Source organism: Cenococcum geophilum (assembly GCF_001692895.1).
Source record: "Cenococcum geophilum 1.58 unplaced genomic scaffold K441scaffold_48, whole genome shotgun sequence".
NCBI classification, from domain to species: domain Eukaryota; kingdom Fungi; phylum Ascomycota; class Dothideomycetes; order Gloniales; family Gloniaceae; genus Cenococcum; species Cenococcum geophilum.
The window spans coordinates 901,682-915,450 of record NW_027137606.1 but is presented as its reverse complement, the minus strand read 5'-3'; the positions used below and the strand labels follow the sequence as shown (position 1 = coordinate 915,450).

Sequence of the window (13,769 nt, the reverse complement as noted above, 5' to 3'; positions counted from 1 at the left end):
CGATACGATGGTTTGGATCATCTCACAACTTGTGAAGACCATGTGGAACAATGACTGGTGTATCTATTGCTTGATGGTCTGAACACAGACCTGCTTCAATTCAGCCGTCCCTCTTTCCCTTTATGTATGACATAAAAATTCCATCTTTGCAACTCTCAATGCGTATATTTGAAGACATTTCTTCTATCCATCCGGTCCTCAAACGTCGTCTTCCCCCTTAACTCCTCACGCTCCACTTCGCCCATTTCCGCTAACGCGCGTTCATTCTTCTTATTCGGATAATCATTGTACAGCTGCATCAAAACAACAATCAAACACAGCCGAAAGAGTCGCGATGATGCTGATTTTTCCCGAGATATAGCCTGGTGCTTGCTTCTGCTGGAAAGTCTGCGTGCCGAGGATGTTGCCGACGGCAAACGAGACGAGCGTAAGAGCATTGGTGGTAACCTCCTTTGAGTGTCCAGCAATGTTCCTGTAATGGATATCAGTGGCAAAGCTTTAGCCGTCGGGAGATGTTGACAACGTGAATTGACTTACGATGCATTCTAAGCAAGCAGCAACATGAATGCCGCACCGAAAATGCCAGTCAAAAATGAGGCGGCGAGTAGACTAGCTTTGTTTTTTGGAGTGCCGTTCGGGTCTAGTCCGATCATGAGCCCAGCTTCCAGAATAGTTGGTATGACGCAGATAAGCATAGCGCTGTAGGAAAAAGTATTTCATAAACTGACTGTCCGGTGGCAAAAATCTCAAAGTATTTGACTCATATTGATCTGTCACGCTATTTATCAGAGAGCTAGCCAGTAAGAAGCACAGGGAAAACCCCGATTTCTCCACTAGGTGTGTTCAAAACCAGCGCTTGCGGCGGGGAGTAGCCGAAGGTAGTCAATAGTATGCTTGAGAAGTTCGAGATACCGCCGTTTGGAATGGAAGAAAGAAACGTTGCCAGGCAGATCAAGTAGACGCGGAGGCCCTTGAATGTCTCTGAGCTTGCGCCTTCTTTAAGCCGGAGTTCTGCGTTCCACTGCTGCGTTGTGAGAAGATGCTCGTAATATATCAGAACAGCTAACTAACCTCTGATTCTCCTTCACTCTCATCAAAGCGGTCACTTTTTCTGCATCTGTGAACCGTTTCGCCTTCACGGGCAAATCGGGCAGGAACACACACACCAGAGCTCCGACAATAATTGTTAATGCCCCAATCGCATGAAAAAATATTCTCCACCTTGCAAAATTCGTTTTAGCAAAGCCAACTCCGTACGTCAGGAAACCTCCAAAGATCGTAGTGAGAGAGTTGCAGACATAGAACCAGCTTACCCGTCGGCCTTGTTGTTCCTCCTTGTACCACAGAGCAATGACCAAGACCAAGATAGGAGCTACGTAACTTTCGAATACTCCAGGTAGGGTACGGCATATTGTAAGCCCAGCAAATGTCGTACATGCTGCATGACAACCTAAGGCGAATCCCCATATCATAATGTTAACTCCAAGGTTATAGGCCCAGACGTGATATAAGCTGGGCGAGATATTGCGTAGGAAATTCCGCTGCGAGAAACCCTATGGAACCTTTAGCGTCGGTGTGTTTTCTTGAGATTTTCATTACGCACAACGAATCCGAACGAGTGAACGGCCACGCAACAATGTTGAACAGCATCGAAAGGTCCGAATAATCTTGTCTTTTCAAGTGGGTATCCGTCCGGATCTCCATAACAGCCGTATAAGACAATGTAGTCTTATCTAGAAATTGCAGGAAATACACAGCAGTAAGAAGCATGGCAGTAGTACGGTCAATTTTCCGCTCTAGCTCCTTCAACTGCATAGGGTCTTCGAGGATGGCGTTGCCGGCTTCGGCAATTGCTGCGGCCCGGGGGTGATTCTCGAGATACGCCAGTGCTTCATCTGAACCTCGGAGATTCATTACTATAGCTCCTCCCTTTCCAGAGGCCACAGATGTATTCCAAGCGTCTAGAAAGCCAAATGGCTTTCCCCGACAATCTTTTTATTGGACATGATATTAGCAGGGTCCTGGCGCTAATAGTATGAGAACTAAGACGACTAAATTCGCCGGTGTTGGAGAAGAAGTGTTGTGCTACACGAAGGAAAGGTTGATTATGGGTCTGACGGCATTCATATAAGAGGCATCGCGGCAGGACGACATAAAAGACCGACCTATGACAAGGTAAAAAGTCTATGACAGACATGGCTTATCGGTAACCATCTCTTATCGCATAACATAACAGACAGACGGCAATAGAATGCGGAGTTGTTTGAAAGTTCATGCGGTGCCATTATCGATATAAGAACATGGTGATGATCCTCGTTCAGGATCCTAAATAGGAAGGTTGTTAGACGCGTATTGTGACGAGTGTAGCATTGCCTTATTGATAGCTCCCCGTCATTTTTACGTTAGAAATGGGATAACATGCTAATATCTTACCAGAAAGTATAGCATTGGCATAAGAAGAGTTCGAGGAAGAGGGCTGTTGGGGCACCTCGGATAAGTGATGTTGCAAATTACGGTGTTGCTTCTGCATTTAGAATTCGAGCGTGAAGCACAACATCACGCTAGACCTAAGCAGGTGATTTGGCCTTGAAAGGGTTGATGCTACTACCCAAAGTATCTTACCCAAACTCTGTCATGTCTGTCCATACGATGATTTTCTGGGAACGAAAAGTGTTGCAGGATGGAGAGACTGGCCCGCCAATATGTGCATACTTAACGCTACACCGCGCACCCGAAACGAGTGGGAAACGAAAAGGAAACAGGTTCCTAATCCCCGCCTCTCATCCTTGACGCCATGGCTTGTTGCCTTCAACGGTCGTGCACCGCGCAGGACCAGGCCTTCTACACCAGCTTGTCCTGCCGGATGCATACAGCGTTTAGAAGAGCTCTACGCACCCTTCTGCTCCCTCCAGCTGGATGCCGACTTCTCCTGGGCATCTTTGCTTAGTCATTAACGCTAATTCTCCTTAATTATCCTGGGAGCAATTGATTGGCGCCACTTCGTTGGGAATTTCAATTTCTCGGCAACTTACGTTCCAGAGCGTCAAATAAATCGAGCACAATTATCTCGAAAGTCCCGAAGCTACCCTACGCGCTAGGGACAAGTGACAATCCTCGCTGAAACCCCACGTCCTTGCGACCCACCACCGATCGAACACAAAGCACCTCAAAAGGCACACGACATTCCCGTTACACCTCCGGCATCTGAACACCATCCTCCAAGATGCCGTCCCAACGCCGAGTGAAGGTCTTTTGCCTCATGGTCCTCCTCACCGTTCTCGTAACGCTCTATATGACGTCGTCCGCCCGGCACACACGCTCCTCCGATTTCTACACTAAGACGCAAGACGCCCTACAAGCGAAGGACAGAGCTGAAGCAGCGAAGAAAATAGAGATAGACGATGTTGGTGCGCGTTTGAAAGCAGCAGAGGATGCCGCGAAGAAGGCAGCCGATGCCAAGGGCCAGAAACTACAGGAGGCTGTCACAGGGGAGGACTCTACAGGTGGAGAGAAGAGTGTCGCCGGTAGGGTTATGATGAAAGACCAAGACGAGAAGGTTCTTGGAGTAGCGGGCGTAGGCGGAAACCCGGCAGATCGGGCTGCGGCGAAGCAGGAGCAGGAGCCTGAGACCGAGGAAGACCACGAGGTGGAAGCAGAGTTAAATGCGATTCTAAAAAAAAGTCCAAGTAAGTTCCCACTTTTCGCTCAGACATCCTTGCTCTCAACACCATGGGAAAGATTACATTCTCATTATGGAGCGTCTTTGCTAACTCGTGGCTTTCAATAGTAATAATTTTCTCCAAAACCTTCTGTCCTTTCTCCCTTAAAGCCAAAACTATCCTCCTCAAGCAATACAAAATTGTTCCACCGCCTTACGTCGTTGAACTGAATGAACACCCTCTCGGTCCTGCGCTACAAGCTGCACTGGCAAAGAGCACCGGCCGCCACACCGTCCCGAATGTTCTAATAAACGGCAAGAGTATCGGTGGAGGAGACGACATCGAGGCACTGCATCAGAGGGGTAAACTGATTGACACAGTGAAGAGCATGGGGGCAAAGAGGATCGTGGAGGCGAGTCTGATTGAAATCAAATCGAAGCAGGAGGTGAAGAGGTAATGAGCAACGTATGGTAATGACGTGACATTGATTAGGGTTTGATGCTTCTGTGTATTAATATTGGGCTTCCATTCTTTGGACACTGGCATCGGGCTAGTTGGGACATGGCGTTATCGAGTTGGACACGGCCTGAAAGAGTTCTATTCTGCTGCTATTACGGAAGGGGATGAGCCTTTGTTATCGCTTTTTAAAACCTGTGGAGATACCCTGTATAATGCACAAGGAGTGACTCTGTGTTGTAATTTTGATGAACTCGTTCTTCAAGGATGGCATCCTAAATATTTCGCTAATGCTAATTTTGAGAAGTACAACACTAAATCTGAAAATACAATGGGCTAATCATATTACACACAGATTGGGCTCCATGAAATCGGCCTCTGCACCTCCACGAGGTGGAGCCCGGGAACCTAGCGGCTACTATTGGTGTTCCATTAGGATCGTGCCATAGACTGTTAGAGCAAACGCAGAGACGAATGTACGGCAGCGCGTCGCAGGCGCTGCGACGTGATGATGACGGGAAAAATTTCTTGCTGGGAGGGTGAGCCCCAGTAGAGACTTAAGAACATAGCTACTACGTCTCGACGTACATATTCAAGCCATTGAACCACGGCAATCTACCTTTTTGCGACCCCCTTCCTCCTATACAATATAACCACATTATACGCGCAATCGAACCATATATACCTCGTAGGCGGGAGGCCTGCGATAAGCCTCTTAACCACCCGCCTTATATACTACCCTACCCGATAGCCTGGATTTACTAAACGCACGGTATTTCTTTCGTCTTCCTCTACGTATCTTTTTGGCTGGGAGATATAGTAGGGGACCTAGGTTAGGGCCCTAGGATAAGATAGCTAATAATTAGAGCTTGAGCGGCGGTCAGCGTTTTGGGATTAGTGGCATTCGTGAAAGGCTGACCCGCTTAGTCATGATCGGTACGGAAAATTCCCTCGGTCTCGCCAACACCCACACAGGTTGCGACGCCAATATTCAAGATCCGACTACGACCTCATTAACGCCCCGACAATCGACTCAAGATGAAGTACATTCATTCGTCCGAGTCGTTAACTATCCCGGAGGGTGGTAAGTTGCTATTGTTCACAAAATTTGGAGTGGGAAGGGTGACGAGGACTAACATTCGTCATTTTACAGTCAAGGTGCACATCAAGACGAGGACAGTGACAGTTGAGGGCCCAAGAGGTACGAATGGGTAATCTCAATGCTAAAATCCTACCGTGCTCAGTATTCTATCAGGAAAACTCACCAAAAACCTCGGACATCTCGCCGTCACCTTCACGCACCCCGCTAAAAACGTCATTAATGTCGAACTCCACCACGGCTCGCGCAAGAGCGTCGCTACCCTCCGAACGGTCCGAACACTCATCAACAACCTAATCGTCGGCGTTACGAAAGGCTTCAAGTACAAGATGCGATACGTCTACGCCCATTTCCCCATCAATGTCAACATTGAGAAGAACAAGGAGACCGATTTGTACGAGATTGAGATTCGGTATGTTGGAAGACCTCCAGGCTAGAGATTGTACTAGATATATGAGGCAAGATGGAATTAAGGCTGACGTTTCGTTTTTAGAAACTTCATTGGTGAGAAGATCGTACGACGAGTCACAATGCACCCTGGTGTCACAGTAGAGACATCAAAGAACGTGAAGGATGAGCTCCAGATCACTGGAAACTCTCTTGAGAACGTTTCGCAGAGCGCTGCCGACATCCAGCAGATATGCCGGGTGCGGAACAAGGATATTCGGAAGGTCAGTATATGTGTCTATGGCAACGCAGCTCAGCCGCTGACCGTATCTCGTGTAGTTCTTGGACGGTCTGTACGTTTCGGAGAGGGGTAACATCATTGAGGATTAAGCGGGGATGAGGAGTGGTTGTTTCATTCATGGTCATGGGCACCTCTTTGCATTGCGATACGACCGGGAGTAGCTTGGACGTTACAGCTTGAAAGCAATTTCCAATAAAATCATTTCCACCATCAGATACATGTACACCTCGCCTTAGTCCTAGGTCCCATGGCGCCTGCTCAAGAACGCACATTCGAACACAACAGCCATACTAGGCTTCACTGCAATAAAGTGCTTTCTGGTACTGTCCCTAAAGGGCCCCGTTCACTTTAAGAGTTTTCAACTCTCATCCTCATAATTCTTCTTACATTAGGTCTACTAATACGAATCCTGATATGAGGCGCGAGGGATACTGAATTCGAAATTGCGGCACTTGCCTTCCCTCGGATCTCCTTTAAGATTCCCGAGTATTATATGGAGGCCAAGGATTAAGGAAATTCTGAAAGTAGATTCTGGGCCAGGAAGAGTGAAAGATAACGGCTTTATTGTTAATACTCGGAAGATATTTTCTTTTGGCAATAGAACCGGTTTACTCATAATTTATGATGTAAGCGTCGACTTATTTAACCGTTGGCCAATCGCATGTGTTAGGATTGGCGCGTCTCTCATTAGCCCGACTTTTAACAATCATGTTGCAACGCGTTTGCCCTGTAACCTCTCAGATTAGGTATCCCCGCATCACGATTTTAAGAACTAACGCCGCAAAATCCGCAATGGGGCTAGTCTTCAGACGACATGCGGGACGCCAAATATATATTAAACATCGAGGGACCTCCCTTGCTTGGCCAACATATTCTTCCTCAACTGAATCAATTTGAACCAAAACTGTGCAGCATCCTCCCATCAACCAAAATGTCCAGCAACGGAGTTGTGTCAGTGGATGATCTCCTCAAAGAGTCCAAGGCTGAGTATAGACAGCTCGGCAAGAGCGGACTGAGGGTTTCCGTGCCTATTCTGGGTGCTATGAGTTTCGGCGATAAGAAATGGCTACCATGGGTACTAGACGAGGATGAGGCACTGCCGCTCCTAAAGGCTGCGTACGACAAAGGCATCAATACTTGGGATACAGGTGCATACTCGCTTAGCCGGTCTAAATCAAATATGTAAATTATGAGTGCTAATTCTACTCGAGCAGCGAACGTCTACAGCAACGGCGCGAGCGAACGGGTGATCGCTAAGGCGATTAAAAAATACAATCTTCCCCGCGAGAAGCTCGTTATCATGACCAAATGCTACAGCTACGTTGGCGAGCAGACCGAACTCCGGACAATCCTGTATCGCGAGCAGCTTCCAAAGCTGAAGGACTACGTCAATCAGGGCGGATTGTCGAGAGCGGCCATATTTAATGCCGTTAGAAAGAGCTTGAAGAGATTAGAACTAGACTATATTGATTTACTACAAATTCACAGATTCGACAAAACTACGCCTATTGAAGAAACTATGGAAGCTTTGCATGATCTCGTAAAGAGTGGGAAAGTTAGGTATATTGGAGCAAGCTCCATGTGGGCCACTGAAGTAAGCTGCGTCTAACATAGGCTTCAGATTATAGGCTGATAATTGCGCTTTTAGTTTGCAATGATGCAATTCGTTGCGGAGAAGAACGGGTGGACCAAATTCGTGTCCATGCAGAATCAATATAATCTGCTCTACCGAGAAGAGGAGCGAGAGATGAATAGGTTCTGTAACTTAACCGGTGTCGGCCTAATTCCGGTAAGTAGAGCTTAAATCTTTCCAAGGTCCCTCTAGCTAACGTCGGCGCAGTGGGCACCCCTTTGCAGAGGCTATCTCGCCCGTCCGGTGTCACAACTCGGCACTACCACTCGCTCAGCCGGGGAGAAGGACAGCCCCTGGTCTACTATCGGCCACCAAGATAATGACAAACAAATTATAGAGCGCGTAGAGGAGTTAGCAAAAAGGCATGGTTGGAAAATGAGCGTTGTGGCCCTGGCTTGGATCAATAAGAGGATCACCTCTCCGATTATCGGATTCAGTTCTGTTGAGAGGATGGATGAGGCTTTGGAAGCCACAGACAAAATTCTGACAGATGAGGAAGAGAAGTATCTCATGGAACTGTACCAGCCACGAGAGATCAATGGTCACGTTTAAGAAATGCCAGGTAGAGATTTGCTGAAATAGTACAAGCAAAAATGCCTGCGCTTGTTCTTCGGAAGGTGTGCTAAAGGCCACTTATGCGTTCCAAATAGTTCAAGATTCAACTTTTTTGCTCCAAAGTGGTTGTCCGTGCTAATATGCTTGCTGCCGTTATCAAAATGCTGACTCGCTCACATCGCGTACAGTACTACGTCTCACGTATACGCGACCGCGACCGCGACCACCAACCCTCTACCTCCTACCCACCACCACACAACGATGAGGCGCTCGTTCGGCCAGGAAATAAGTGGAAATCGCAGGCCAAAGGCCGAATTGATGCCTGCAGCGCGCGCAGCCTTGTTGGCGATGCATGAGGCTGGTGTATCGAGCGCAGAGCTTGCGCACGAATTCGACGTTTATCCAAGCTGCGTATACAAGACTATTAAGAGGTGGAGCAACCACAAAACCCTTATATCTCTACCAAGATCTGGTAGGCCTGAGAAGCTTAACTAAAGGGAGAAGCGTACGGCTATTCGAGCTGCTCGTAGAGCGCCTAAAATTAAGTATAAACCTCTTATAATCGAGGCGGGGGTAGAGCACGTCAGTAGGGCTACCATCTATTGATTACTTAAGGAGAAGGGCCTTACGAACTACCGTTGCAAGAAAAGGCCTAAATTTAGTGTAGGCTACACAGCCTTAAGGCTTAGATTCTTACGAGAGTATCGCCATTTTAATTGGGAGTGCCGAACGGTTAAATTCTCTAATAAGTGCTTGGTGGAACGGGGTTCGGGTTAGAACGTAAAGTAGTACTTTTGCTACCCTAACAAGAAGTAGAATAGGGAGATAATTTAAGAGAAGGATACGCTAAAGGGCCTCCGCCAGATGGTATGGGGTGCAATTTAGCTTACCCTAAACGGCAGGGTAGGGAGGAGCCTATTAATTATTATAGAGAGAGACCCTAACACCGCGAAGAACGGGTACTCTGCCAGCTTATATATAGAGACTCTTACCTATAGCCTGCTTTCTTAATATCGTCCAGGCCAAAATTTTATGCAAGATAATGCACCTATATATAACGCCAAATATATAAAGGGCTTCCTTAAGAAGCATGGTATCTAGACTATAGAATGGCCGCCTTACTTGCCTAATCTTAACCCGATCAAGTACCTCTGGTAGGCTCTTAAAAAGCTAGTTCATAAACTATACCCTAAATTAGCCACTATAGGAGATTCGGAAGAGGATTTAAAAGCTTTACGGAAGGCGTTAAAAGAGGCGTGGAAGAAGCTACCGAATTGCCTCATTCGGCGCCTCATTAAATATATACTAAGAAGGCAAAAGGCTGGCAGACGAAGTATTAACCTTAGGATGCTAGGAGAATATATAGGTTTATCTATATAAGATATAAATTTGAAGTGGTAGTAGGAACTGCGCATTGACCAGGCGACCGAGACTTTTGACGACCGACTGTAAACCTCTCTCCAGCCAGGTGTCGCTCTGACAACTCTACTTCCCTTCGGTACCTAAAAGACTTTTAAAACAGAGAGTAGTCATTGCAAGTGTTTTTGCTTAGCTTCATATATCATCTTAAGATACAGAGAGACCACAGGGGGCTGGGATCTTTTGCGGACACATTACACTTTTAAAGTAGTATTTAGATATTATAGTCCTACTTTAGTAATACCCTTATATACTAATATACACGTACGTCTAGTAAAAGCTTTAAATTATATACTTTACTATTTACTACCTTATTTTAAGGCCTTCTATTCTACCACTTACTACCCCTAATATCTCTGATATCTCCGACGCCTCTATTACTACTTTATTACCACTTTTATTACCACCTTATTATCTCAGCCTTATATACCTTCACCTCTATTTCTATCTCTACTTTTACCTCTACTTCTCTTATATAGCTTTATTTATATTATAATTGTATTACTTTATTAATATAGATTCTTAAAAGATAATAAAGAGAAAGAGAAAGAGATAAAGAGGTAGAGGGAAAGAGAAAGGTATAAAGGGAGGAAGAGAGAAGAAATAGAAGTATAAAGGAGATATAATTAGCTTACTACTACAGCTTAAGAATATTAGTTGACTTTAGATATAAAAAAGAGGTAAATTTTTACTTTTAGATAGTAAAGAACTAAGTAAGTACTTTTATTTTAATTAAATATATAGGCCAATTTTAGCTTTAAAGAGGTACTTAAATAATCCTAGGGCCGTCGAAATCGGGGTCTTCGGATTCAGCAGAGCCAACGTAGAGACGTCGCACAGCATGCGGGTGGGAGCTGGTGGCGGTCGAGACGTTATGGGTAGTAGTAAAAAGTTTTACATGAGATAGTAAGATCTCGAAAACTACTGCTAACGGTACCCCTTTACAGTAAACAACTACTAGCTCCTATCCCAAGCGCACCGGTGTATAATCCCCATGGATACGAGTTAGATTTAACCCCCCTTAATCCCTTAATCGAAGACATCGACGATTCCTTACGATTGATGAACGAACGAGTAAACACACCCCTTCCTAATCTAGGGCGGTACGCGCCCGCGGAGCATGATAGGTCACTCGCCGTTAATCGCACTATACTGCCTGGCAGCCTGGATAACGACCACACGGTTTTTTGTCTCTTCTTTACGGACTAGCCCCCCCTAGAGAGGGCCTGGCAACTGGGGCCTAGGCAGAAAAGATACCCAGAGCATACACACCCCGCATCCCGCTCGCCTTTCAGTATTACGGTGCCGGTTACGGATGAATCCCCTTTACGCCTTTGATGAGCTCTAGGGGAGGTTAGGGTATATACAATGGCAACAGTTTACAGGGGATGGCTGCAATAGGGGACGGTTAAGATATAGGAAACTACTAGCATACGGCAATCACAATAGTAGGGCCTACGTAGTGAACCCCAGCTCTGGCTCTAGGCGAGCTAAGAAAAGAATAATGCAGTGGTAACTACGGAGATCTAAGATCTAGCGGAGGTCTGGGCATAGCCGCTAGCTGCGTGCGAAGATGGTTAAACCGGGGTTTTTTATCCTACTAAGGTGGCTTATAGGGGGTTTCCCCCTAATATGCCAGGGGTTTTTTCCTGTACGATACATAATTTCCCCTTATATACGGAGTAGCCTGCGCGGGCCTAGATAGGATTCGTTGCAGATGTTAATCAAAGATCAATATATATACAATCAATCCTATGCCCGTAGGGTTAATTAGCCTACGCCGCTTAGGTGAAGATGTTCAATTCGCTTATGATACTGCACTGTGGAAGAGCACTAATAGGAATATCACCCTGGCTAATTATTGTAATCCTCCAGGGGGCTGGGGTGCTGAGAATCCGCCGGTAAGTTAATATTGGCTTAAAAGAAATTTGATGAGAACGGAGCTGACCGATGGCAGCCTCGCAATATTGATTGTTATCTTCTTTGCTGAGATACGAACTGACAACGCCCTAGAGGGCTGTGCAACCACTAAGAGAGAGATTCGGATGTGAATACGTATCTGTATTATTTTTTGTGATTATAAATGAAGAAAGGATGAGTTTTGGTATTGTATTTCTTGAGTGCCCGAGTGGACATTGGGGTATTGGTGTAGTCATCGCATCTGCACGGTTACGCGAGCGGGCGGGCTGATCTCCGCTAGATGACGCACAAGGACAGCGTGACGTTCCGTTCAACGCTTGTTGACCTCAACTACTTCAAGTGCCGAAACCTCATCCAAAGCTTGAGAGCGCAAGTAGCACACCTAATGTATTCTTTGTAATTAGTATTCCAGTCCTCATCTTCTCTCCACTCATCCCCCGCATTTTACTAATGCGAGAGTCGGCGCTAACGACAAAGCTGCATAGCGAGCTAGACCCGATACAGTAACCAATTTGGCGGACGAGCCCAGGTGTAGTGATCAAGTGACGAAGCTCCTGACCTTCCGTGACCCCTCACTCAATCTCCCGCTGTGCCTGCTTCTCTCTCCTTCTTCCACCACACACACCGCTGTGCCTGAATACTCGTACATCACTCAATCCGAACTCAACTCTATCTCAATCTAACCCACTAATACACACCTATTATCATTGTCTGTTCCTCATTACCACCTTTACTTCTTTACCTAGCCTTCGATCACGCCACACATCATGTCGGCTGAAATACAGAACGCACTCACTAAGGTTGATTCCCTCATCGACGAGCAGCCAGCCCAGGGTAAGGAGCAGAAGAAGGGTCATCGTCGGGGTAGTAGCACCGCGATTGATGTCTACAACATCGCTGACCTAGGTAAGTTTGCTTGTTATTAGCTGTCTAACCATTGCCGTGGCGCTAATACTGTTGGCAGAGAAAGAGGGAAAGGAGATCAAGATTGCTCCGGAAACTCAGAAGCTAAATTGGTATGTTGCTGTCGTCCTGTAGCTTGCATTTTTGCCCCTGTGCACCCACATTGTATCATTCCCCACTCACTGTTCCATCTCACCTACTCTTCTCTGGAGCCATCTTAGTCATCATCCGTGTTCTCCCGCAAGATACTCACTAATCCAATGGCTGAATGTAATGCTAATAAAACCCCTTTGCAGGAAGCTCAATACCTCGCCTGCGTCTCTAGATGAGAAAGATCTCCTGAAAAAACCCCTCTGCGTCCCAATGGTCAAGAAGGTCGACCTGCATTTCCCGCTCGGACTAGAAGTCACCGCACGGAACCTGAAAGGTGTGACAATTAAGGATGCGTTAGACGCAATCTACAAGCAATTCAAGAAGAAGGTAAATCTCCTTATCGCTGTTCTGATTTCATTCATCACAATGATTCCAAATGGGGCTACATTAACCCGATTATCCATCTTGAACATTTGTTACACCCATGTGGTATCCCCCATTGTCCAATTGATTGCTGATGTTGTCCGTCTAGGCCGACGATGAACTCGAGAACCCAATTCTCGCGGGCTTCGAGTGGGATAAGGAGGAGTGCTACACCCGCTTCGTCGTGCATCAGAAGAAGGAAGGCGCGGCACAACCATCGAAGAAGTCCAAGAAGAAGGGCGGTGCTGACGAGTAATGAATGACTCGCCCACTTCTCTCGGGTCTATAGGGCCTCGATCATATTCGTTACTTGTTGCTCGATGATCGATGGATGATGGATGTGCGCTTGAGTGCTGGAAGACTCTGAGGGCGCCTGGGGATGTCTACATTCATGAAGCACAGCTGAGATGCCGGCTAGGTTGACTAGAAGGTAGTGTCGCTGTCGCTGCAATTTCTGGCTGGTCTATGGTGGGTCTATGGTGAGACGGGCGGTCATATTTGTACTGGTACTTCGATCATTACGGTGGACAGCGTCCGCTTGAATGCGAAGGATGGCTTTCTGAATCCTATGTCCAGAGAATGGCGTGATGTCTGGTGCTCTTGAAAGTATACGTTGACCAAAATATCTTACTTCAGTGGACCCGCTCTTGCTGCCAAACTACTTTCGGCAAGTCAACCCGACAACTCGACTTCGGCCACTGGCCGCCAACAACCACCAACCCAAAATACCAAAGACCCACAAAAATCAAAGACACAAAAAACATACAACAGCAGGGATTCGCTAGTGGTCACCCACCTAACTACTAATCCGCCGGTTACCAGCTTAAATAGGGCGGAGCGAACGGGACGCCTTGCTTTCTGGTACCTGTGGTCGTATGTGAAAGGAATACTAAATGACACAATTCTTATTCCTGAAGTTTT

The 13,769-nt window shown here is 46.6% G+C and overlaps 6 protein-coding genes across 6 annotated transcripts; 5 read left to right on the top strand and 1 right to left on the bottom strand.

The window, feature by feature from the left end:
• Window positions 1–155: 155 nt before the first annotated feature.
• On the bottom strand, window positions 156–2,285 carry K441DRAFT_689551 (MFS general substrate transporter; the record flags this gene model as incomplete). The annotated part of the gene is made up of 7 exons (XM_067652308.1): window positions 156–269; window positions 319–472; window positions 562–661; window positions 835–986; window positions 1,072–1,553; window positions 1,636–1,977; window positions 2,196–2,285. 7 exons carry the CDS (start codon window positions 2,283–2,285, stop codon window positions 156–158), a joined length of 1,434 nt encoding a protein of 477 aa, XP_067499810.1.
• Window positions 2,286–2,801: 516 nt separating this feature from the next.
• K441DRAFT_666391 (glutaredoxin) lies at window positions 2,802–4,452 on the top strand. Its single transcript, XM_067649654.1, has 2 exons — window positions 2,802–3,686; window positions 3,788–4,452. Exons 1-2 carry the CDS (start codon window positions 3,224–3,226, stop codon window positions 4,114–4,116), a joined length of 792 nt encoding a protein of 263 aa, XP_067499809.1. The 5' UTR covers window positions 2,802–3,223; the 3' UTR covers window positions 4,117–4,452.
• A 701-nt stretch (window positions 4,453–5,153) lies between these two features.
• On the top strand, window positions 5,154–5,991 carry K441DRAFT_689549 (ribosomal protein L6; the record flags this gene model as incomplete). The annotated part of the gene is made up of 5 exons (XM_067652307.1): window positions 5,154–5,199; window positions 5,269–5,316; window positions 5,371–5,626; window positions 5,708–5,885; window positions 5,941–5,991. 5 exons carry the CDS (start codon window positions 5,154–5,156, stop codon window positions 5,989–5,991), a joined length of 579 nt encoding a protein of 192 aa, XP_067499808.1.
• An 842-nt stretch (window positions 5,992–6,833) lies between these two features.
• K441DRAFT_579912 (aldo-keto reductase-like protein) lies at window positions 6,834–8,087 on the top strand (the record flags this gene model as incomplete). The annotated part of the gene is made up of 4 exons (XM_067644349.1): window positions 6,834–7,050; window positions 7,117–7,496; window positions 7,551–7,691; window positions 7,743–8,087. The coding sequence occupies 4 exons, from the start codon at window positions 6,834–6,836 to the stop codon at window positions 8,085–8,087; spliced, it is 1,083 nt and encodes a 360-aa protein (XP_067499807.1).
• Window positions 8,088–8,696: 609 nt separating this feature from the next.
• Window positions 8,697–8,867, top strand: K441DRAFT_580150 (uncharacterized protein; the record flags this gene model as incomplete). Its single annotated transcript, XM_067644366.1, has 1 exon — window positions 8,697–8,867. A coding segment is annotated over one exon (171 nt), but the record flags the coding sequence as incomplete, so codon positions are not given.
• A 2,894-nt stretch (window positions 8,868–11,761) lies between these two features.
• K441DRAFT_666386 (uncharacterized protein) lies at window positions 11,762–13,355 on the top strand. The gene is made up of 4 exons (XM_067649653.1): window positions 11,762–12,335; window positions 12,394–12,445; window positions 12,629–12,812; window positions 12,958–13,355. The coding sequence occupies exons 1-4, from the start codon at window positions 12,197–12,199 to the stop codon at window positions 13,102–13,104; spliced, it is 522 nt and encodes a 173-aa protein (XP_067499805.1). The 5' UTR covers window positions 11,762–12,196; the 3' UTR covers window positions 13,105–13,355.
• The last annotated feature ends 414 nt before the right edge of the window (window positions 13,356–13,769 follow it).